Source organism: Poecile atricapillus, chromosome 9, assembly GCF_030490865.1.
Source record: "Poecile atricapillus isolate bPoeAtr1 chromosome 9, bPoeAtr1.hap1, whole genome shotgun sequence".
NCBI classification, from domain to species: domain Eukaryota; kingdom Metazoa; phylum Chordata; class Aves; order Passeriformes; family Paridae; genus Poecile; species Poecile atricapillus.
In genome coordinates, this window is record NC_081257.1 from 468,530 (window position 1) to 490,825 (window position 22,296).

The following is a 22,296-nucleotide window of genomic DNA, read 5'->3' on the forward strand; positions in this document are numbered from 1 at the left end:
TAATTTCTTTAATAAAACTCCAAAAAACTACAACTGCATAAACTCATAATTATTTAAAACACAAAATTAATTCCAAAAGGGTATATAAAAACATTTTGAAAACCCAATAAATCATGACTTTGTAGCAAACTGGGTATTATCCCGGCGCTTCTTAGAGAGGGAGCGGGGGGGATGTTCTTGTTTATTGTTTCCTCTTCTGAGGACTCGGGCTTTGAGCATTCATCGCTCGTATCTTGATCAGAGTCAGAGTTCCACTGGCTGGCCACTTCCAGTTTTCCATGCCTTTTTCTTGGGCTCCGGCCCTGCCTGCCATCCCTGTGGGTGGGCCGTTCCCTCCCTCCTGGTTCTCCATGCCTTTCGTTCCACCCTCCACTCCGCCTTTTACCCCGCCTTTCCCTCCGCCTTTTGCTCCCCCCTCCTCTCTTTGCATTCCAATCTCTGTGCCTCTGTACCCATCCCCCGCATCTTAGCTCTTTTACTTCAGTTTCTCTTTCTTCTTCACATTCCTTTTCTCTCCCATTCCCCCGACTACGTTCCTCTTTCAATGCCAGCCTTTGTTCTTTATTTTCACTTAAGATATTTCTTTCTCCCTGTATGTCTTTTTGCTCAGCACCATTTTTAGACACCAGGGAAGATGTTTCTCTCCGGGCTTTTCCCACGGCACTCCTGGCTTTTTCTGTTAACTTTCTCCAAAAGTCTCTTGCTTTCTGTTGTTTCTTCCAGAGCACACAAGGATTTTGGGACCGAGGGGACTCCTGGGCTTTGCTGGGTATGTAGTCTCTCATCTTACTGTACTTCCTCTGCCTTCACACTTTGAGTGTCCAGATACAGACTTGCAGTCCTGTCTGTGACCACTTTCAGATTTTTGAAGAAGAGGTTTGCTGTGTTTGAAGCATCTCTATCCTGAAGGAAACTGTAAGAGATACTTCGGGGTGCGGACAGTCTGGGACACAGCCGAGACCTCTACAGTCGAGTTAGATGTTAGTAGTTTATTTCAGGGCATGGGTGAGGGAGCCCTGCTGAGAGCCAGCAGATGAAGCTCAAAGCAGGCTCAGAGGGAACAATACAAAAGGGGGTAGAAGATGAATACATGTTTTTAGGACTTAGGATAGCTAAGAAAGAGAGTAACAGAACAGAAGTGAGAGAGCTGGAAAAAGAGGCAGAAGAAGAGAAGGAAAAAGAGCAGCAAGAGTGCGAGCTCTCCTTTACAATTGCTTATATAATCTATACATTGAATATTCTATTCCTTTACTAACCAATCTTTGTAAGTATACTAATACAGTAACATTTGTGTGCAACCTATAGAAATCGCTGCTTTTGCATATTTTTAGTTATCTCAGGGGTACTTCAGACCTTTCCTTATAAGGCTGGGGAGAGTGGTCTCAGTTTTATTGGGGGAAAGAATGTGTTCTGGCATATCAGACCAGTTTCTTTGAATTATTCAAACCGTGCTTTCATTTGTATTTCTTCTTTAGCCTTTCTGGCTAAGGAGTCATATTTATAATTCCTTTCTGATTCTACCTTTCCAACAGGAAACTTCAAGGGATGCAATTACTAGATGGTTTGATTAGTCTTTAACCCTAAGGTTTTCCCATAACTGCTGTTTTTAAGAGCTTTGATTTAAAATGTGTCAAGTGACATCCACCAATTAAGTTTGGGCTGTGGCCAGGCCCTAGCTCTACATGGATGGGAAAACTGCCAACAAACCCAGATGTTTTCTTCATCAAAACTAGATTCAAGTCGTTTTGGCTTGGCAATTTGACCTTTTTAATATGACAGCTGAAGTAATTACACAATTTTACATGTGTCATTGATTGTGGGTATTATCTGATTAATTCTTAATTGCTGGCAGTTTCTTTTTCACTACATGTATTGTTTTGCTCTGATGTTTCCTCATACTCATAACCAAAGAATTATAGTAATGACAACTTTTGTGGTTATTTTACATATCTCTATACAATTTTGCAAAACAAAACTAATCAATGTTTTGTTTTTCATATCAGGGCCTATTTTTCAATGCCAGGTCTCATTAGCACTCATTTTCCTCCTCATCAGCTTTTTTTCTCTGCATCAACAGGTAGAAGAATTACCTTGGCTACCAAGGCAACATGTAGAAAGCCTCATGGTTTTTACTGATGCCAATTGAAAAACTTGTAAAGCAGGCCTAACTTGGCAGGACAAAGGCAAATGGTTCAGTGAAATCCTTAAGGGGCTGGGAGATTCTTTACAGGTTCTTGAGTTATGTGCTGTTATCAGTGTGTTTGAAAAATGGCCAAATGATTCCATTAACATGGTCTTTGATTCTCTCTATAGATCAAATGCAGAGAATCACTGGTGTAACATAACCAGAGGTGGCACAAAATTGGGTATGTGCAAAAAGTTGGGTATTAGGCCAAATGGCAAGGGCTTCCAGGCAGGTGTGATAGCACCATCACTGAATGAAAGTGGATCAGAGCCTCAAGAACTAGACCTGTTAGGATTTGTGCCTGGAAATTGCTATTTTTTCTTTAACTACTTTCTAAATCCAAAATCAACTGATATGAGCAATGTTTTAGTCCCACATCCCAAAAATAATAGTGTCATTCTTTATCCCAATTCTCCATAGTATAAGAATGTGACTAAATACTGCCACGATTGGACTTATCCTGGGAGTGCTGGTGCAAATGCGACTGTAAGAAAGCTTCCACCAGGTATCTTTCTAATCTGTGGGGATAGGGCATGGCCCTCAACTCCAAGTAATTTGTTGGGCCTCGTTATTTAGGAAAATTGACCACGTTTGTCTCTACCATGTGTGAGATGTTGAATCAGACCATTTGGAGAGCAGTACATAGCAAGAGAGCTGAGAGCAATCACAGGCTTGGGATCTGACTGTAACAATAACGTAGTTTTAGGGTGCTCCAGAATGAATAATAGCATCATTCCTTACTCCAGGTGTTGCTGCTGCTCAAGCTTTGACTACACTTAATAAGTTGGGATGCTGGACAGTCAAGCAATTAAACATTACTTCAGCTGTTTTAAATCAAATGTTCACTGATGTACATAGTATTAGACACAGCACACTGCAAAATAGAGCTGCTATAGATTTTTTTTTGCTGTTAGCACATGGGCATGGGTGTGAGGATTTTGAAGGAATGTGTTTTATGAATGAATCTCTCTGACCATTCTGCATCTATTCACAGGGGACTCAAACAATTACAAGATAACAGAAGAAACTGATTGTGAAAAATTGGGGTTTAGATGAATGGTTTAAGGGATGGGGAATAACTGAATGGTTGGAAGATATCGTAAAGGAAACTTTGTTACTACTTTGTTATTATATTGCTTTGAATTATTCCATGCATAATAAAATTGGTGACTCACTTGTTAGAAAATACAGTAAAGAGGGTTTGTCTGGTGCAAGAAGAAGGGGGAAATGTAGCAATGTAGCTACATTAGGCCATAGTGTGCCCCAGCCAAACCATCTGTAGAATTTCTCATCAGACCCTCTGGAATTTCTCAAGGTTGCTGTTCTAGAATAAAAAAGGAGAGGCTGAGAAACAGAAAAACATCACAAGAACCACATAACAGAGGGCAGTTAAACACCTGGATTGTAACCAATCATAAACCTTGAGGAGTGCATGCTGAACGTGTGGACAGTATAGAGGCACCAATCCAGAAATGCGTGATTGTGTGAACAGTTTTAGAATCTATAAATAAGTGCATAATGTAAATAAAGGGCTTCTGCGAAATCATATTGGTTTGTCGTTGAGAGGTCCTGAGCTCCCACACACATGCCCTGAGAACAGGAGATCACATTCAAGGATTTCTGAGCTCCTCAGGCACTGTCAGCCACAACCCACCATGCTGAGGAGTGAGTGATCTCCGGCTGAAGACAAGTGCAAGATTCTCTCCTGTCAGCAGCTTACTGGCTGGGAGTTTGGCACCTCGGAAGGGCCATGGCTAACACAGCCCTTCTGCTTCATGGGAAAAATGAAGCCTTTACTTCACCATTTGCTCTTGATGTACAATTTAAGGGCCTGCTTTTTCTTGTGGTCCTCAAAAGACACAGTCCGTTGATAAAACGGAGAAAAACACCCCAACCTCTTAAATGCTTTGATAAGCCAAAGGAAACCTTGAGGAGCACACAGTGGGTCAGTGCTGCCTTACCAACCCAGAGGCCTTTCATGACAGAGTGACTGCCTCACTGCACAAGAGCCGAGCTACAGATGCCACCACTCTGGACTTCTGTAATGCTCTGAACACATCATCCCTGCCAACATGTCCCTTATTTGGAGAGATATGGATCTGACAGAGGCACAGTTTGGAGAATGACGAATTGACTGGGTGGTGACATCCAGAGGGTTATGATGAATGTCTCAGAGTCCTGACGGATGTCAGTGACCAGTGGTATCCCTCAGGGTGACAGCAAAACCACCCCTGGACACTGGGAACTCAATGTCCTGATGGTGCTGCTGGACAAGAGAGCTGGAGGTGCCCCCCAAACAGAACTGTTAGGATTCCCCAAGTCTTTCAGCACTTGCTCAGTGAATAAGCAGCTGACTGAAGTGCAAAGATACTGGGAAATCACACAATCCCTTCCCTGGGAAGAAACATCTCCCCATCCAAACCTCACCTGTCTTTATCCAGCTCCAAGGGGAACAGACATATATATACATCTAATAAAGTAACTTCAGCTTTAAATAAAATCTTTATTTATCTTTTTCATATGAAGTTGTGGTTAGAAAGAAGTTTTATTTTATACAGTTACATTTAGTAAAGACATTAAATAGCAGATGTTTTTAAGGTGTCAAATACTGGAACTGCAGAGAATTCCTCCCTGATTTACATTCATCAGTACCTGCTGTTAGAAAGGCATCAGAAGGTCCTGTCCAGGGGGTGGGAGCAGATGTATGCCCTCTTCTCCAGGATCTGCTTTGCAGCCTTTTTAATGGAATCATCCAAGTTTTCATCGGCATCTATGGAGAAACAGAGAAAAGTCAACTGAAGTATAAGGAGTGGTTTTGAACAAATGCAGGTGTGTGAGTGCCAGGAAGAAACTGAACATTCGCTTCTGAAAAAGACTGATTATTACAGACTGGATTTCAGAGAGCCAATGCCCAACTGGTCAGTACTTCCCAAAGACTCCAAAGCCCTAATTTCTACCAGTTACTTGTCACGAGTATTTACTACTGATAGATTTTATATTCCTCAAATAAAGAGCCTTAGCAGTTTGCTTTAGCTATGAAATTAAGAGACTCTTTTCAACAGATTCCAGCTCTTGTTTGAATTAAAAGCAGAGCAAAACTCTTCTGTTGGTCACATCAAACCCATTTTCTTTTGAGCACAGTCTGTGAAAGACAGAAGAGTGTAAAAATTATTCTATAGTACTTACATTTTTCTAATTGAGCCATGGCATAATTATTCTTGAAATAGGCTTCTGTGCAGAAGATATTTGTAAGAAGCACCTGGAAAAAGGAGCAAAACTAAGTTAAAAAATGGTGAATTTATTTCATAAACAAAACCATGTAGTAAAAATATAGTAATTTAAAATTCTCAAAGCCCTTTGATAATGGAGTCCTGCAGCCCAGTCACGTGCAGTGCAGCCTCAGCTGTCCCTTTGAGCCCAAAGCTGCCAAGGGTCAGGGCTGGGATGAACCTTCACCCAAAACTGGCTCCAAGACTGATTGGGAGTCAATCCAGAACAGGGCTCACACAAAGAGCAAAGTCTCAACGCCAAAGCCAAACCTTCATCAGGTTGGATTTGTTTTAACACTGAATTGTAGCAAATTTGCTCATCCTGTAACATCACTGCTACACTTTACCTGAACTACTAAATAACTACTGTCCTATCCTGAACTGTATTGCCCAAATACTGTTATGATTATGTGTTATTATTAATGATTATATGGAAAGAGCTTGCGAAGAACTGCATGGTCTTAACAGCTTTGAGAGAACATGCAGAACTGTGATGAGGTTCTAAATGTCGCTGTATGTGTTAAAGAAGTATTTTAAACATGTTGAGAATGTGCAGCTCAACAAGCAGAGCCCTTGAGAGGCACTCTGCACTCTGGCAGGTTTAGCCACGTTCTGCTGCACTTGTATGGGAGCGTTTGCTGTAATTCCCCACAAATTCAGCCTGTCTGCTCCCAGGAGCACAGCCTGAGTAGGAATGGCGGGTGTTGAAGGATACTCACCTCGTGGTCGTGGTTCCTGAGCCCAATGCTGATGGAGCGGCTCGCCCGGGAAATGGCTGCAGTCATTGCATACAAATTAATCACCACATCTGCAACTCTCTTCAGCACCAGCTGCTCCTCCACTATTGTCTGGGACAGTAAAAATCATTATCAGTTTGTGGTTTGTCAGTTTAAAACTTTAACCAAATACCAGTGTCCATATTTCATGTTTAGGTCCAGCTTTACTTCGCATAAATAGGTTCTAGCCTAGGTCAGAAATTACCATAGTTAGTTTTACGTTAACTAAGCTGCATCTTTTAACAGTCTGCTTGTAAAATTGTAAAATTGCTGTGCACCTTAAACCACTTTGCCTAATACCTGCAGCAGCAAGATTTGTGCTTACAGAAGGAGACTGAAATAACCAATTCACTGAGGGTGCTGGTGCTTTGGTTTTGGTTTTAAAAATGTAACTTGTCCATTACACTGAGTACAGAATGTGTGTTTTCTAACACCCAATGAGAAGGTGTCATGTGAAGGAAGTGCTGGGTCCTGCCACACTCAGTCCCCTGCAGGTTCCAGTGGTGCCCCAAGGATAAACTATTAAGGATCAAAGACAACAGACAAAACAAATAGTTACCTTGCCAAACCTACTTAGCAGGCCCCTGACTGTAGTTCCAAAATAATAAACATTTTCTTCAAGTTTCTTGGCACTCTCCTATAAAACAAAAGAGAAAAAACAACAATTTGAGTGGTTTTATAAAAGAAAAGCAACACACCCACACCCACTTCAAACAGGATGCTGGATTTTGTCTTTTTTAACATTCACCCACTTTGCTACTGAAAGCCCTAAAGGCACTATTCTTTCTCTCAAACATGCATTAAAATTTTCTGGACTTTAGTCTCAGTAACTTTCAGTATAGGCTTATGCTGAGAAAAGTAACTAAGAGAACATCCCATGAAAAATATAACTTATCTTTTTGCTATTAAGAAAACATTCAGTTTTGGTGCTAAAACCTTTTTTCCTAAGTGATTAAGCAACTAGGTGTATGTGCAATTCCCAGAAATTCTTACCTGAAACTCTGTTACTATTAAACAGGAAAAACTCCTGTTTTGTAACTGATCTTACAACAAAGGGCAGCTATTACAGACACTTTAATATAGTGAAGTCTCAATTTATACAAATTACCCAAATGGACCGAAATCTAGATTTGGTGTAAGCACAGGCTTAGAGCAGCCCTCATCCTCCCTTGATACCTGCACAATAACTGTAACTTCTTACCATGACATGTTGCCAACATCTGCTTACACTGGAAAATCTCACTGCTCATAAGAACACATTTTGGTTGCAAAACCAGTGGATTAAGATGTGGCAAGCAGCAAAAGGAACAAATGTGAAATCTCAGCACTGAGGCCCTTACCTGGAGGCTGGGATGCACCACCCCACGGTCACCTACAAGCCCCAGATCCACCTTCCTGCCCAGGGTGTCCTGTAACCTGGTCAGGAACTCCCCCAGGGCCACTCCCATGTTTCCTTTCTTGATTGCACTGAAATGTTGGGAAAGAACAGCTGTTAAGGAAATTCCAGGAGGTTCAGACATAACCAGTTGTAATTCCAAATACTTTAGCAGAATGCCTGCAGTTTGTCCACAAATTACTAAGTCTCAATCCATTTTACTGTGAAGTCTGGAGAACAACTGTGGCGCCTTCAGAGTCATCAGCTGCTCTCCAAGACACCCACAAAGAATTCCAGAAACCAGTACTCAATACGCACAATGCAGCTGTTGTGCCAATACAACTTAATTCAGATACAAAATATTCATTACTGGTCTTGAAAAAAATAATTATAGTTTGTGTAAAAGTCTAAGATAAAATGCATTAAATGCTACAACTCTTAAATCTATGAACAATCCCATTAGAAGATGAAGAGCCCCTGTAACACTGAACTTTTACAGGCAATAAACAGAAAATAGTGCAGGTTTTCCCCACTGTTTCTTCTCTTATCTATAATGTTATCAGATTCTGTTTAGTTTATTAAAAACTATTAACAATAAATAAGAACATACTTAATTTTGTCAGTTAAGATCTTCCCTGCATGCTGCATCCCTGTCAGTGCAATGTACATTCTCAGGATTTCATTGGTTCCCTGGAAAAAAACAGAAGAGAAAGTGAGACAAGTGGGTAACCAGAGTTTACAATACTGAGTGTTTTCCAAGCAGGTCTGTTGTGCGCTTCCCACAGTTCCAGTATCACATGATGACTCTCCCCACCCATAAATTGCTGCCTTTTGCTTTAACTGTTTTAATTCCGATTTCATGGGGGGTTGCAGAAGTCAAGCCCCTCATTACTAAACACACAAATGTATCCCAATGAAAAAGAAACCAGACTAAACATGTGGATGCTAACTCTGAAGCAGGCAGCAAAGTGCCTGTAGAATTGCAGGCCACATAGCTTTCTCAGTCCAGTTTTTCTGAGAAAGGAGCCTGAGAATTCATGGGGAGGATTTAAAACAATCCTCAGAGACAGAAAACAGCCTTGCCAGGTGCTGTTTGTCTGTCCCTTGTTTTCTTTGCAGGAGAAAGTCAGGCGGTGGTGAGCCCCACTGACCAATGATGGTGATGTAGTAGTTTGCTAACCAGTAAGAGTTTCTTTTCTGTACTTTCCACGTATCGGTCTATAAAACAGACCTGAAGTAATAAACTAGAGAAATTCTCCTGATTGACTGCTAGAGAGTCTGTGTCGTCTCTTCCCAGCCGTTCCTAATAGAGCAACATAAATGCATTTTGAGTGAAAAAAGTTCTGCCCCATTCCAGTAAAGGAGCCTTTAAATAGTTGTAGAACTGCTCAACATGAGCTGAGTTAAAATCAAGTCTGGCAGTCACTCTGATGTGCACATGATGGGTCACTGACAATCCAGCTTGGAAAGAGAACAAGTTTCATAAACAACCTTTCCTCGACTATAGATCCCCAGCAGTAAGTTAATTAAACTTCTAAGTTGATCTTTTGTGAGTTCCCCTACTTCACTTGTGAGAAGCACACAAGAAGAAAGGTTACTGCTGTAACTCACACTGTGGTCAGTCTATAAAAGCCATTATTTTATCATGGGGAGCTACTATTGATATTCCAAAGAAAACAAGGTTAGTCCTGCAGTCTTACTCTGTAACAGACTCTGCAGTTGAAGGAACAAAGTCCTGGTCAATCAAACCTCACCTTTATAAAATGTGTCAACTGCAGTTTGCAGTAATAACGGGATCCTGGTACTTGCCTCGAAGATGAGCAGGATCCTGGTGTCCCTTAGGTAGCGCTCATAGGGATAATCCTTCATGTAGCCAAGGCCTCCAAGGATCTGCAGAGCCTCACTCACACATGCCCAGGCCCCTTCAGAGCTGAACACCTGCCATGGAACAGGGTTTAATCACCAGTGAATAGATAATAAATCAGCAGTAAACACAGCATGCCCAGCTCTGGGGTTGTACCTACAGCACACTGCTGCAGTATTTTCTGTGTGCTACACCAGTCCTGTAAACTCATCTGGAAAAGTGTCCTTGTGGCTCAGGGGGTTTAGTCATACTCAAACTGTGCCCTTGCAATGCACAAAGCAGTCTTCAAAAGGGCACATTCAAGGGAAAGGGGCAGCTCCACACGGGCAGAGTAGCTGTGGCTGCTTGGCTGGAGCCCAAAACAGGAGTTTTCTGCAGTGACCACAGCATAAGGGACACCCCGGCAGCCAGAGCCTGGATGTTCCACAGGGTTTGTTCTGCCACCAGTTCCCTGGGAAAGCTCGTACAGCAGCAGCCCGGCCAGGCTGGAAGCTGAGGTGTTAACTGAGTGTCCCTGTGCTCAAATGAGGCCTCCTCAGACCCCAGCTCAGGAGGGCTGTGATATTCCCAACCTGTTCTCTGCAGGTTTTATTTCATACAAGTCTGAGCTTGTGGGGTTCAGACAGAACAGTATCTATGATTTCACCTGGTTGCAGTGCTTCTCTCACCTGTCTAAATGCGCTGAGCTCTCAGCCCTCTGCAGACTGAACACAGAGCCCTTCCCCAGCACTGCTTACCTTGACCATGGCAGCCTCCACGGAGCAGTCAGGGAAGCCTGGCCTGTCCATCATCCCTGCAGTCAGGTAAGCCATGCTCTCCATCACATAGGCTTTCACAGCCATCAAACAAAATTTCTCCTGCCAGGCAGCAACATGAGGAATCATGCAGAAATTCAGATACAAAAGTCCATAGTCAACCCACAAACTTAAAAAAATCTGCAGTTTTTATATGTTTAACATTATCAAATTAATCAATAAGAAGTACCACTTCAAAACAACAATGAATAAACCATACTTTTATACATATTTACGTTTTTTTACATTTACATATTTTTTACATATTTTATACATATTTATCATTCTGGACATTTGAAAGATCAGTGTACAACAGTCAGGACCAGGTACCAGGTTCACACAAATTTCTAGCAAATCCTTTAAACCAGTACAGCTAAAATAACCCCAATACAAGCTATGTCCTGACACTTAGCACAGAGATTTAGGTGTTTAGGTTTTTGTTACCTGAATTAATCCAAATTGGCTGAGTTTCTTATTGAACTGTTTCCTGGTACAAGCATACTCTGATGTCAGTTCTTAAAAAAAAGAAAAACAAATCCAGCTCAGAAGGGCTGTGACATTCCTGCTGCTGGCGTCTTTCCCTGGATGGTGACACTCCAGCCTATGGCCAGGAAACCCCTGGCTGCTCCAAAAGCAGCACTTTGTGAAAAACTCATGGTGTTGATCAAGTCTGGGACCAGCCTGTTAAAGGCTTTTGAACCAGAGGTGTGAACTGTACTCTTAGAGAAGTAATCAGTTTTGGTGATAATTGATTAGAGAAACTTCTGTTACTGTTTTGGCTAATTATTGGCAGACAACAGTTTTATTCCTAATTACTGTGTGTAGCATTGAGCCAGTTATTCAGGTGGGAGGTTCTAGGGGAGATTACACCTTCTAAAAGCAATAGTACAGAGGTTTTTTTGGGAAGAACATTTTTCCTCAGAGAAGTCCAACAGACGCAATAACCTCCCACTCCATAAACTGAACCTACACTGTATGAAAGGAAAAAAAAATCTTTATTTCAAAACCTTTGCAAACAGGCTTTTAGTAACTTATTGCTGTGTAAAAAGGCTCGCTCGCGGTGAGAGACTTCTCCTGCGTCAAGCTGTTCAAGTATAAGCAATTTATTATACGGGTAAAAAGAGGGGAGACCCGTGTCCACCACCAGCCTTGGTGTCCACGTGGTCAGGGGGAGGGGAGAGAGAGTGGGGAAAGCAGGTGAGGTGAGGTTGGAAAAGGGGAGGGAGGGAGGAAGAGAGCGAGGCTCTTGTTACAATCCATTAGATGCTTTCCTATAGTGAATATTCTAATTCTTAGTAACCAATCACCATGAGACACACCCACTAAAGAATTTACACACAGCCTATGCACTTCCCTATATTAACATACAGTGTTGCATTTTAGACTCTACAAAGCTTTACAAGTTCTTTCCTTGCTTCTTTACCTTTGGACTTTCTATCAGCAGAAGGACATTGTTTTGTCAGCAGGGATTCTCCTTTAACTGGCTAGGCTATTGTTCTTTGGTCATATAGTAACCAGTACTCTGTATCTTATGACTCAAAGCAGGCTTTCATTTCTATCTCAATTCTAGGCCTCTTACCTTCAGAATCTTTCATTAAACAATCATATTCACAAGGTTTCCCTGTTTCATCCTCCCCAACAATAACTATTTTTCAGAACCGTATTTTAGTGTGTTAAAAATGTCAAAGCATGTTATGACAAGATCAAGACTCCTGTTCCCACTCTGAGTGTACTGCATTATCTGTTTCAGGCAGAGCAGTTTCTGCTGGCACCCAGCCATCCAGAGCACCCAATTCACCCACCTATCAACTTCTTAATCATTCCAGCAGATGCACTGCCCATGCTAAATCTTCCACTGTTGAGGATATTCATGGCAACCTGTGAAGAGAAGATGGGGTTTAGGCCACATTCTCCATGGCCATGCTGGTCACTGTTTCAGTATTCCCTGGATTTCACTCTTCACTAGGACATACTTCCAGTCCTGGGAAGTGCCCTCACATCAGCCACCACAGCTCTCAGCATCCCAAGGAAAATGCTTCAAAACTGGCTATTTCCTGCCACCCATTACATCCAATTTTATATCTGAAGCAGATGATCCTGTGACTTGGAAATAATCTCTATTCTAATTATAAGAAGGTAAAATGTAGATAAAAATATATTTATCTGCAGCTGGTAAACAACATTCCAGCTAGTCAGCACTGCTCCAGTTTAGCAGATGAGGAAGAAAACCACAATATTTCTCCCTGCAGTTGACCTGAGACGGTTGCTCTCTGCCTCAGATTCCTTTCAGCAGCACACCACAGAAAGGAACAAGAATGGAGGTGTAGAAATGAAATACAAGACCAATAATGCACAAAAATAGATTTTGGACTCTGGTGTTGTTTCTCAACATGGGTGACTCAGGTCAAAGCCTGTTCAGAAAGAAGTCACTGTCCTACGTTTTAATTTGTCAGGAAGACACCATAAAAATCTTTTAATCTCCATTACATTAAGGAAAATTATTTAATTTAGCATTTAGGCCTAGACTTGCCTGCTACAGCAGGAGTAAGAAATGAAGAAGGAGTAAGAAGCAGCTTGGGCAATCTAGAGGTCTCACTCTCAGAGAAAGGTTACACAGCAAGGCCACCTGTGGTATCTTTCCTGGGGTCCTGCCAGCATTTCCTTGTGCAAGAATCCAGCCCTGGAGAAGCACCTGACAGCCATGGCACCTTGGGCCTGGGCTTGCCTCCAGCAATTGCTTGTGACACTCATTCCTCTGTCTACCTTTCCACATTCTGCTGGAGCAACCAGCAGACAACATGTGTCACATTCAGGTCAGAAGGGCAGCTGAAATCACTCCTTTTTCTGAGGGGACCCCATGAAAAACAACCAAAAGCCCAAAAAGAAGAAACACACAGAAATCTGAAGTGATGGCACACTGTGCAGTGTCCAGTGACACCAGTCCTCCAGCACTCTGCAGTGTGGCAGTGCTCACACCATCCATGAAGAAACTGCAGTAAAGGGGCAAAAGTCTCCTTCAGACTTTTAAAAATCACCAGTAGTTATTCTTCACTGCTTACCTTAAATCCCCCTCCAATTTCTCCAATTACATTCTCTATAGGCACTTTGGTGTTCTCAAAATGTACTTCACAGGCTGAAACACAGAATTAGCACTTAATCATATATGACACAAAAATATTTAGAAGACATTCAGGAACTTAAATCATTATATGTAGCAAGAAATGAAGTCTTCTTAACACATTGTTTATGACAGAATTACACATGCTTTGCCAAAGAAGTGAGAATTTGGGAAAAGGCTGTAGTTGACATCAATTACTGATATAAAATATTTTAAATGTTATGAATGTACACTGTGTAAACAGAGAACTACAGTTTTGTCTTTATTTTTAGTCCTAAGGAACTGACTGAACAGCCAGCAACACAGTGAAAAGCTGCAATCATTAAAAAGCTTAGAAGAGCTGGTGAAAGTGGACTTCTAGATTAAACATATTGGCCACTCAATCTCCTGAGTGATGTCTTTCACTGCACAGTGAATGAACTCCACAAAATGGATTTGTTATTTCAGACCATGAATCAGGAAGTACTCCTAGGAAAAACCAGCTAAAGAAACATGAAACTTATACTGTAACATGGAATAAGTATTGATTTGCCTCTGAATTCAGATGATTCAACCATAATAAAACATTAAACTATTAAGACAATTTCTGCTAACAGTTTTAGGTGATTCTTACTGTTGGAGCCTCGAATGCCTAATTTATCCTCGGGCTTCCCATGGGTGACACCCCCAAAGTCCCGCTCCACGATGAAAGCAGTAATTTTATCCTTCACCTGCCCATCCTTGTCCACAACCTCTGTCCTGGCAAACACTGTAAAAATACTTGCCAGGCCACCATTGGAGATCCAGACCTGTTTCGAGAGAGGGAAGATGTGTAAGAAATATAACTGTGCTGATTTTATGAGCACAGTTCTCAAGGGTTTTGTAACAGGCTGGGCAAAGAACAGAGTGCTGAAAAATTGCTGCTCCTTCCCTTCAGTTCTAATGAGTGTCTGCTTCCAGTGTGAGCACATTTCTGAGGAGAGCTGACCACACATGGTAAGTTTAGAGCAATTTTAAAACCAGAATGTAGTACAATACGCATTAAATGAAAATCCACAGTGCATTCCTACAAAAGCTAGTACATCCTGCTGCTAACAGCATGTGAGAGATACAGGGTCAATGCAGACTGGACAAACCCTGTGCTCAAAAATTAACTCTGATGAGAAATTCTCTCATCAGCCTCTCCCCCAGGGTGGGCCTCTTCGCACCACAAATGGATCAACAATACAGGTCAAGTCTGCAATGCATCCAGTACTGCTGAACCCAGAACATCTCTAATTTCCTCAAGACTGGCTTTTGACACTATTTCTTTTAGAAGAAAGGTTCCAAGCAGTCCTATTTCTAATTAAATATCAAGTTTTCTTTTAAAATCTAGCCTGAAGAATGATGACAAAATACAGGTTTAGGTTTTCTTTTACCTAAGCTATCAGGGAGGGGGCTGATTTACCAACTAACCAACCCTCCCTGAAGCTGAACACACAAATGGGTGATTAGAGAAGGAACCTGGAGTGGTTTTCTATTTTTCTTACCAGGAGTTTAATGCAGTAATTCCCCAACAATAATGTTCTATTCTCTTTGTGCATAAACCAAGGGTTATCTTTCTGACATGGTCATTCTCCTCTAGCTTCGAAACCTCCCAGTTCCAGACTGATGCAAAAGTCAAGGACACTTCCTACACTTGTAACAAAAGCCTTTCCCACTCCCAGTCTGTAAGTAGGTACCTCTCACCCAAGGACAGTACCTTGGAGCCATTTAACAGGAAGTGTTTCCCATCTTCACACAGGGTTGCTCTTGTCTGGATGGATGCAGCATCACTCCCACTAGGAAACAAACAAGTTAATAATGTTTAAAGAAATAAACATGCTTTAAAAAACCAAAACTGCATATTCTCTCTCTTCCCATCCTTTAAAAAGGAGGGGTTCTTAAATAGCAGTGTATCAATTTTAGCTTTTAACTAACAAGGAAGCTCACTAGATTGAACAGCTCTGAAAATTATCTGAGGGGACATTTTTGCTCACTGCTATGTTATCAGCTTTATGACCTGACCAGAAGGTGCAGAATGCCACAACAGCAACTTTTTGGAGCTACACTTTGAGCTATGTGAAGACACAATGAGCCTGTCACTTAAGTAGCACCCAAAATTCTTCCTTTTAGTTTTGGTAAATTTTGGCCTTCAATGCAGGCAATATTTTGCAATATTTGAGGAAGAACTGAAAGCATTCTAGAACAGTCACAGCACATTATTTCTGATGTAGCACAAACCATCCTTTCAATTTATGGAAGAAATTAAGTAAATGAATTCCTGGGATGGGAACAACAAGAGTCAGGGATTTAATGGACACTGCCAAAAGCAGCACATCGGGGAAAGAGTAACACAGACTGGAGCTTTTTTGTAAAGTTCCTTTAAAAACTAAAAATACACCACAGATTTGTATATTGAAGCCACAGGCCCCAAATAATGAAGATTTAAGCTATTAAGCAATGCAGATATAGCAGAACTCCAGCTGGATCTGTGGGGGCAGCAGCACCTGCCAGGCTCGGTGAGGCAGAAGGCAGCAATGTGCTCCCCCGAGGCCAGGCGGGGCAGGTACTTGGCCTTCTGCTTCTCAGTGCCAGCAATGAGGATTCCCTGCAGAAACAAGCACAGAAAACTTTGCAGCACCACCCTGTGGGAAGAGAGGGAGCTGACAAGCTTCAGCACGTTCAGAAAGCTTCATTTGCAAGTTTTGTGGCACAGTAAGAGACAGTTTAATAAACAAAAGACTGTATTATTTATCAGATATTAAAATATTTTTTATTAGCATTGTCTGCTCAATTCCACGAGGAATTTTCTCTTGCTATAACAAACTTAGTGTGGTTTCAAGCTTCTTTCTGCCATCCATGCACCACTAAAAGGTAAATACCAATAGGTGGATAAAAGCTCAAAATTGACACACTTGCTCTCAGATGAATTTTCTCCTCTAGGCTCCCAAACATGCAGCCCCAGCCAGCAAGCCAGCATTGCTTTCTTCTGAATTCTTTCCTTCCTCATCACCTGAGCCCCCTGACCCTCTGTTTATTTAAATTCTATTTATTCTACCTACTTTAAACAGCTTTGGTTTAAAAAAAAAAAAAAACAACAAAAAATAACAACTTGGGATCCTTTAAAGTAGTATTCCTAAGAATAATTATCCTAATAGTAAATTTCTTATGTACTTCCTATCCAGCCTTTCCATCTTACACTGAACGAGAGGCAGAGGCTGCTGGGGACACCACAAACCTGATTTATGCTTCCCCAGTAATTCTGATTTTCTCCCTTCAAGCTCCACATTTTTCACTCCACCTTTTCCATGCAATTTGTTCAGAAATACTGGCCCTAGAGCAGCAGCATTACCTTCAGCCCAATGGCCTGATGAGCTGCCAGGGTCACTGCAATGGAGCCATCCAGGGATGTGATTTCTCCCAAACGTGCATACATGGTGTTTGACAGGCCTAGCCCACCTGGAACAGGCACCAGATTTTATTTTAATACGTGTAACGTGCCACTTTCCCCAAAAAAAATCCATTTCAAGTACAGAAATACAGGAATGCAAGAGCTTTAATTGGAAAGCTAGAAAAGTGACACAAAATGCAACCCTAAATGCACTGGGTTGTTCTTCTGTGACATTTACTCACCATATTCCTCTGGAATCTGCATGCCAAAGAGACCCAGGTCCTTCAGTCCTTGTAAGGTTTCAGAGGGGATTTTTGCATCTTGATCAATTTTCTTTGAGTCTACTACAAATACAGAAATTTTTCTCATTTAACACTGTGTTTCTTAGTGCCTAGAGCAGCCGTGAGACTGCAGGATTCCCCCAGCAGGGCCAAGGTCACTGATAAGACTTCTCATCCCCAGCTTCACAAGAATTTCTTCTTTCTAGCTTCAGCCTGACTTTCCTGGTTGTCCTCACGACATATTCAGGAAAAAGACTTGGAATTGGGAAAAACCCAGCATTTGAGAAAATGCTCATTTGAGAAATATGAGAAAATTTCTCAAACATTTCTACTGGTTCTGCATGTCAGCACAGTCCAAGACTAGAATAAGCAAAGTATTTCCAGAATTTTCTATCTGAACCAAGTTCTAGGTTGTGAACACAAGAAAAAGATGTACATAAATGAGGAATCTTGTTCTTTGGAGTTTTTAGATTCTTGGGGGATTAAAAGAGCTGTTCTGTACCATGGCAGTGAAAACAAACAGAAATCATACTTTCTCCAGACACTATTATTTGACCCTTTTATTCCTCCCCTAAACATCAGGTTGTTTACCCCATAAATTATGTTCCCCCAGAGAGCAAAGAACTAAAAAATATAATTTGAATAAATTATTTATTTACTGTTGGTGAGCAACACTACAATTTTACAGTTAAAATCACCTGGATCTCACAAATTGTGATGTGTGGCAATCACTGGCTTCTCCAAAGTCCTACAGTGTTTGGAAAACCAGGGCTGGGATCTCTGTCAACGGGAAGTCTGAGACAATGCTGTTTAACTGCCTCAGAAATTGCTGTCCGTACAAACCAATATTCTGCAATTGTTCTGGAATTGGCTTATCCATGGCAGCACTAATGGAAGGAACACCCTGCAATGCCCTCTCAAATGTAGGGGAGTAAGGCCTTTCCCAAACAGAATTATTACTCTAATGCTGAAAAACAGAAATGGTTTTGATTTTTCGTAACTCCTCAATGAACCATCATTTCTGAATATCTGTGCTGCATTTTGCCATAGTCAGTTTTAGCAGAGTAGGATAGATAAAAATCTATAGGAAAAAAAAAATCACAATATATGAAGTGGTAAAAAGCACAATTCAGCTGAGCTAAAACCAACTTCAAATCCTATCTTTATTCCAGAATGCTTCTACATCCTTGGTTTTCTTAATGCTTTGGAGATTTAATTCTTCAGCAGCCAAATACTCCCCAAAAAAGCCATAAATGGACATGCTACAGAATCAGCATCACTGTGTGAGCAGCAATAAATGCATAAAATGAATTAAATGTTTTAAGTATAATAATCTTATTCAACTGCTATAACTAAATAATTCTGTAATCACTAAATCACTTGTATGGATAAAAACATAATAATATACCTTCTTCATTGAAGAACTTTTCGACAGGTCCCACAAACTGGTTGATCTCTGCCAGTTCTTCATTACTAATTTCTGGGTAAGGAAAAACTTCTTCCTAAAATAGGAGAATTATTTAAGAATTTTTAATACATGAATCATGCAGCTGAAGTAAAAATTATGGGAGAGATGCCTTGCAAAGACTCTAAAAAAATGTGCAAATTAAGAATTGTGGAAAATATTCCAAAACAAAAACAGAGCTCCACAGGACCCAACACAGCAAAAACAGACCAGAGGGCGCTACCTGAACAACAGAAATATTAAGGAGAAATCAAGAGATTTTTTAAGAACTAGAAGTATGCAAAAATCCTTCACCACTCGTGAGCTTTGTCAGTGTAACCCTATTTAGGGATTGATAAAAAATGAGTTTGTGTCAAAATCAATGAACTGTTCCAATGTTTCCAGAGTCCATGAACATCATCCCTTGCAAATACCCAGCACATTTCACCTGTTAATGCCTGGAGAACAAAGGGGAGTGAGTTCCACCACTCCTTATCATCACCAGGATGTTCTGGCCATAAACTGGGAGCAGCATGGCCTGACAGCTTTGAATTGATAAAAAGTCCAAGCAAGGAACACACGAAGTGGGAGGCTGTGTTAGAAGCACACTTCTAATTTTTACTGCCTCGCCCCTTTTAAAAAGAAGAATTTATCTGTGTCCACACAAATCTGTTCCTGACACCCTGAGCAATAATATCAGCATCAAAAATTCAGGACCTGGGAAATGCTAGAGGTTTTCAGAAAGCTGAAATTTGTGACAAAGAACACCCCAGACATATTTGAAGAGGGATTTAACACAGTGGAGCCTGAGTACTACCTGTTGTACCACTTTACCTGACAAGCTCTGTTGCAGGAGACTTTAGTGCTCAACTCATTTCAAGTGAATTTCAGTTATTCCTTCTTTCAGTTTCCTTCAGCCTGCAACCTCTGATGAATGCACACTCTAAGCCTTGCATTAACAAACTCTGCTTAATACAGTGTTCTAGCTCAGATTTTAAGTTCTTTGTCCTGTGGCATCTCAAAGCATGACAAGAATTTCAATCTTTCCTATCAAAACTGTAGGCAGAAATTTACACAAAGTCTCGACCTTTAAAGTAAAAACAGCAAATAAAGTGATACAAGTTTGTGGCATGCCCAGAGAGTGCTGCAGAAGGACATGTTTGCAGGGGGAATTTGTGCGAGATGCATCTGAGAGGACACAGTCTCAAGCTGCACCAAAGGAAATACAGGTTGGATATTAGGAAGAAGTTTTTTATAGAAAGAGTGATAAAGTACTGGAATGGTCTGCCCGAGGAGGTGGTGGAGTCACCATCCCTGGATGTGTTTAAAAAAAGACTGGATGTGGCACTCGCTGCCATAGTCTAGTTGTGGTGTTATGGCATGGCTTGGATTCGATGATCTGGGAAGTTTCTTCCAAACTGGTCATTCTACTGGAAAAAAAAACCCACATAAATTGTGGGGCTGCCAGGCACAGGGGGCTGTGGCTTAGCTTAGGTTATTTGGGCCATTGAGAGCTCCATGGCGTGCTTTGTGTGCAAAGGGGTCACTTCAGCTGGCACGGCTCCCGCTGAGGGCCCTTGCGCCAGCTGGACCCGGGAACTACGGGACAACCAGGCCACGGGCCGGCTCCTGCCGTGGGCTCGCACCAAGCCCTGCGGCCCCAGGTTGGGCATGAGCGGCTGCAAAAGGCCCTGAGTGTGCTGGTGACAAGCCCGGGCGGGCGATGCGCCCGGTCTGTGCCAGCCCCACCGTGGCCTCCCCGCTGTCCGTCGGTGAAAGGGCCGCCGGGTCGGCCCCATCGCCGCCCCCATCCCCGCGGACCCACCTTGCGCAGGGTGCCGAGGAACAGCTCCTTGGCGAAGGCGCGGCGGGGCGGGGCCGTGTGCAGGCCGCGGGCTGTGGGGCCGGGCCGGGCGGCGCGCAGGGCTCGCAGCAGCCGTAGAACCACACTCATGGCCGCACTCGGGGCTCGCTGACGGCACTGCCGAGCGCCCGGCTCGGCCCCGGGGCGGGGCACGGCCTCACCGGGCGGTGCTTCACTCCCAGCGACTGCCGGGACGGCGACACACCCCATTACGGCTGTCTCCCCGGAGCGGGGCGTGGCTCGGCTCGCAGAGACCGCAGGCACGGCAATAAAGATACTTACGGCTTCCTTTGCCCGGCCCTGGCGCCGGTTCCGGCCAAGTCACCCTCCCCTTCCCGGCAGCTCCTGCGTGAGCCGCACGGTCCCACCGAGAACTAGCTCTTGGTGTATCCAGGGTGCCTTTGAATCGCCTTCCTGAAGCGAAAGCAGCGGTGCAGACCTGAGCGCTACAGCACTACAGAGAGGCATCGCTGCATCACCGCGTGGATCTGGTGGAGACGCTGAGCTGCAAGCCGAGCGCATGGAAATCGCCCCAAAATCTCCAGCCGAGTCTAACTCCTCTTGTTCCGTGTGTCAGGAGCCGGAGCAGGGTGGTGCCGGCAGTTCCTGCAGCCCTTTCCACACATAAATGAGTGCCAAAGACAGACCACTGTGCTCTGCTGCCCTGCACCATGCATTCCCTTTCCTCCTTCGCTTTCCCCTGCTATCTCTCTGGCAGGAGGTTTTGTCTTTTTTAAAAACCCAAGTGCCATACCCGTGTGAGATTACTGAGCCGGTTACCCTATGAGAAATACTGTTGTTGAACCAAAGTTATTCACTGTCGATATTTGTTTGATTGGTTTTTCAAGTTTTTTTAGTGCCTTTACCCCCGTCGCTTTCTCCCTGCCTTACCCCTGGTTACTTTTCTTCTACATTTTATCCCCTTCGCTTCGGGTAGTGCCTCCACTGCGCCCCGAAATGGCGCCCGAGGCTGTGTGCAAACAAGGTTGGACTTAGTGCTGCTGGGAGACAAAACCCCCTAATGACTACAAGCCAACAGGAAAATAAAGGACCAAAAGGACATATCCCGGCAAGCTAAGAAAGAAGACCATCTTCCTACACCATCTGAGCCTGCTTAAAAGGTATCGTCATGACCCAACTGGAAAAGAGTGACCCCCCTGGACAACGAGGCGGAGGAGCAGTTTTCCTAGGGACTCCCGGGAGGAAGGAAGGAAGGCTCCGTTCTGCGCTAGTGACAAAGCTGCACGAATGCTCTGCCTTCGTCCAGGGGAGCAGTGCTGGCGTGTGCAACCCCTCGGGCCCCACCCCAGAGCTGTCTTTTTAATATGGGCCTTTTAAAAGGAGCAGCTCTCCTGGCCTGTGTTATTTATGAGCGGCCAACTTGATTAATAAGAAGAATTTATTAAAAAATACAATCCTAAAAAGCCACAAGCAAAATTCAATTCGATGCTGTACCAGGCGAACAGCATCAAGTGACGCAGGGAGGGGCTTGCTAGCATCGCTTCACCATGCTTCACAAACTGCAACTGTCTCAGGGTGCTTTTTATGTTTTCAGGCTCTTCGGGGGTTTCTTGGAATATGCTTCTTGCAGACAAATATTCATGTTGTTTTGGGTGTATATGTTGTAATCTTGTCGGGTTTCTTGGAAATACACTTCTTGCAGATGAATATTCATGAGTTATAATCTTATCAGATGGAGGTTTCTTGGAAATATGCTTCTTGCAATATTCATGTTGGCCTTGCTGCATATCGCCATAATCTCATCAGAGAAGGTTTCCTGGAAATACGCTAGGATTCTTATCAGACAAGATTATAACTTTAGCATGAATTTATTTATTACACCTGCAACCTGAAATCTGCTTGAGAAGCAGTCACTGCTGCCCCTTTGTACGAGAGGGCACAGTCAGGTTTGTGGCCTCATCATCCCACAGCTGC

General features: G+C 42.8%; 1 protein-coding gene and 1 long non-coding RNA gene across 3 annotated transcripts; one reads left to right on the top strand and one right to left on the bottom strand.

Moving 5' to 3' along the window:
- The first annotated feature begins 456 nt into the window (after positions 1-456).
- On the top strand, positions 457-4,628 carry LOC131582130 (uncharacterized). The gene is made up of 3 exons (XR_009278286.1): positions 457-769; positions 2,606-2,690; positions 3,180-4,628. It is a non-coding gene; the product is annotated as an uncharacterized LOC131582130 (long non-coding RNA).
- Positions 4,629-4,668: 40 nt separating this feature from the next.
- On the bottom strand, positions 4,669-20,493 carry ACAD9 (acyl-CoA dehydrogenase family member 9). Of its 2 annotated transcripts, none has more exons than XM_058844999.1 (18): positions 20,323-20,493; positions 18,462-18,555; positions 17,015-17,113; positions 16,734-16,840; positions 15,889-15,989; positions 15,102-15,180; positions 13,995-14,169; positions 13,323-13,396; positions 12,066-12,141; positions 10,708-10,778; positions 10,207-10,326; positions 9,415-9,543; positions 8,216-8,295; positions 7,571-7,697; positions 6,790-6,867; positions 6,174-6,302; positions 5,372-5,444; positions 4,669-4,955 (listed from the first exon to the last, which is right to left on the bottom strand). In XM_058844999.1, exons 1-18 carry the CDS (start codon positions 20,449-20,451, stop codon positions 4,855-4,857), a joined length of 1,842 nt encoding a protein of 613 aa, XP_058700982.1. In that variant the 5' UTR covers positions 20,452-20,493; the 3' UTR covers positions 4,669-4,854. The 2 variants fall into 2 exon arrangements, with proteins under 2 accessions (XP_058700982.1, XP_058700981.1); XM_058844998.1 differs by having other exon boundaries at positions 17,015-17,116.
- Positions 20,494-22,296: the final 1,803 nt, after the last annotated feature.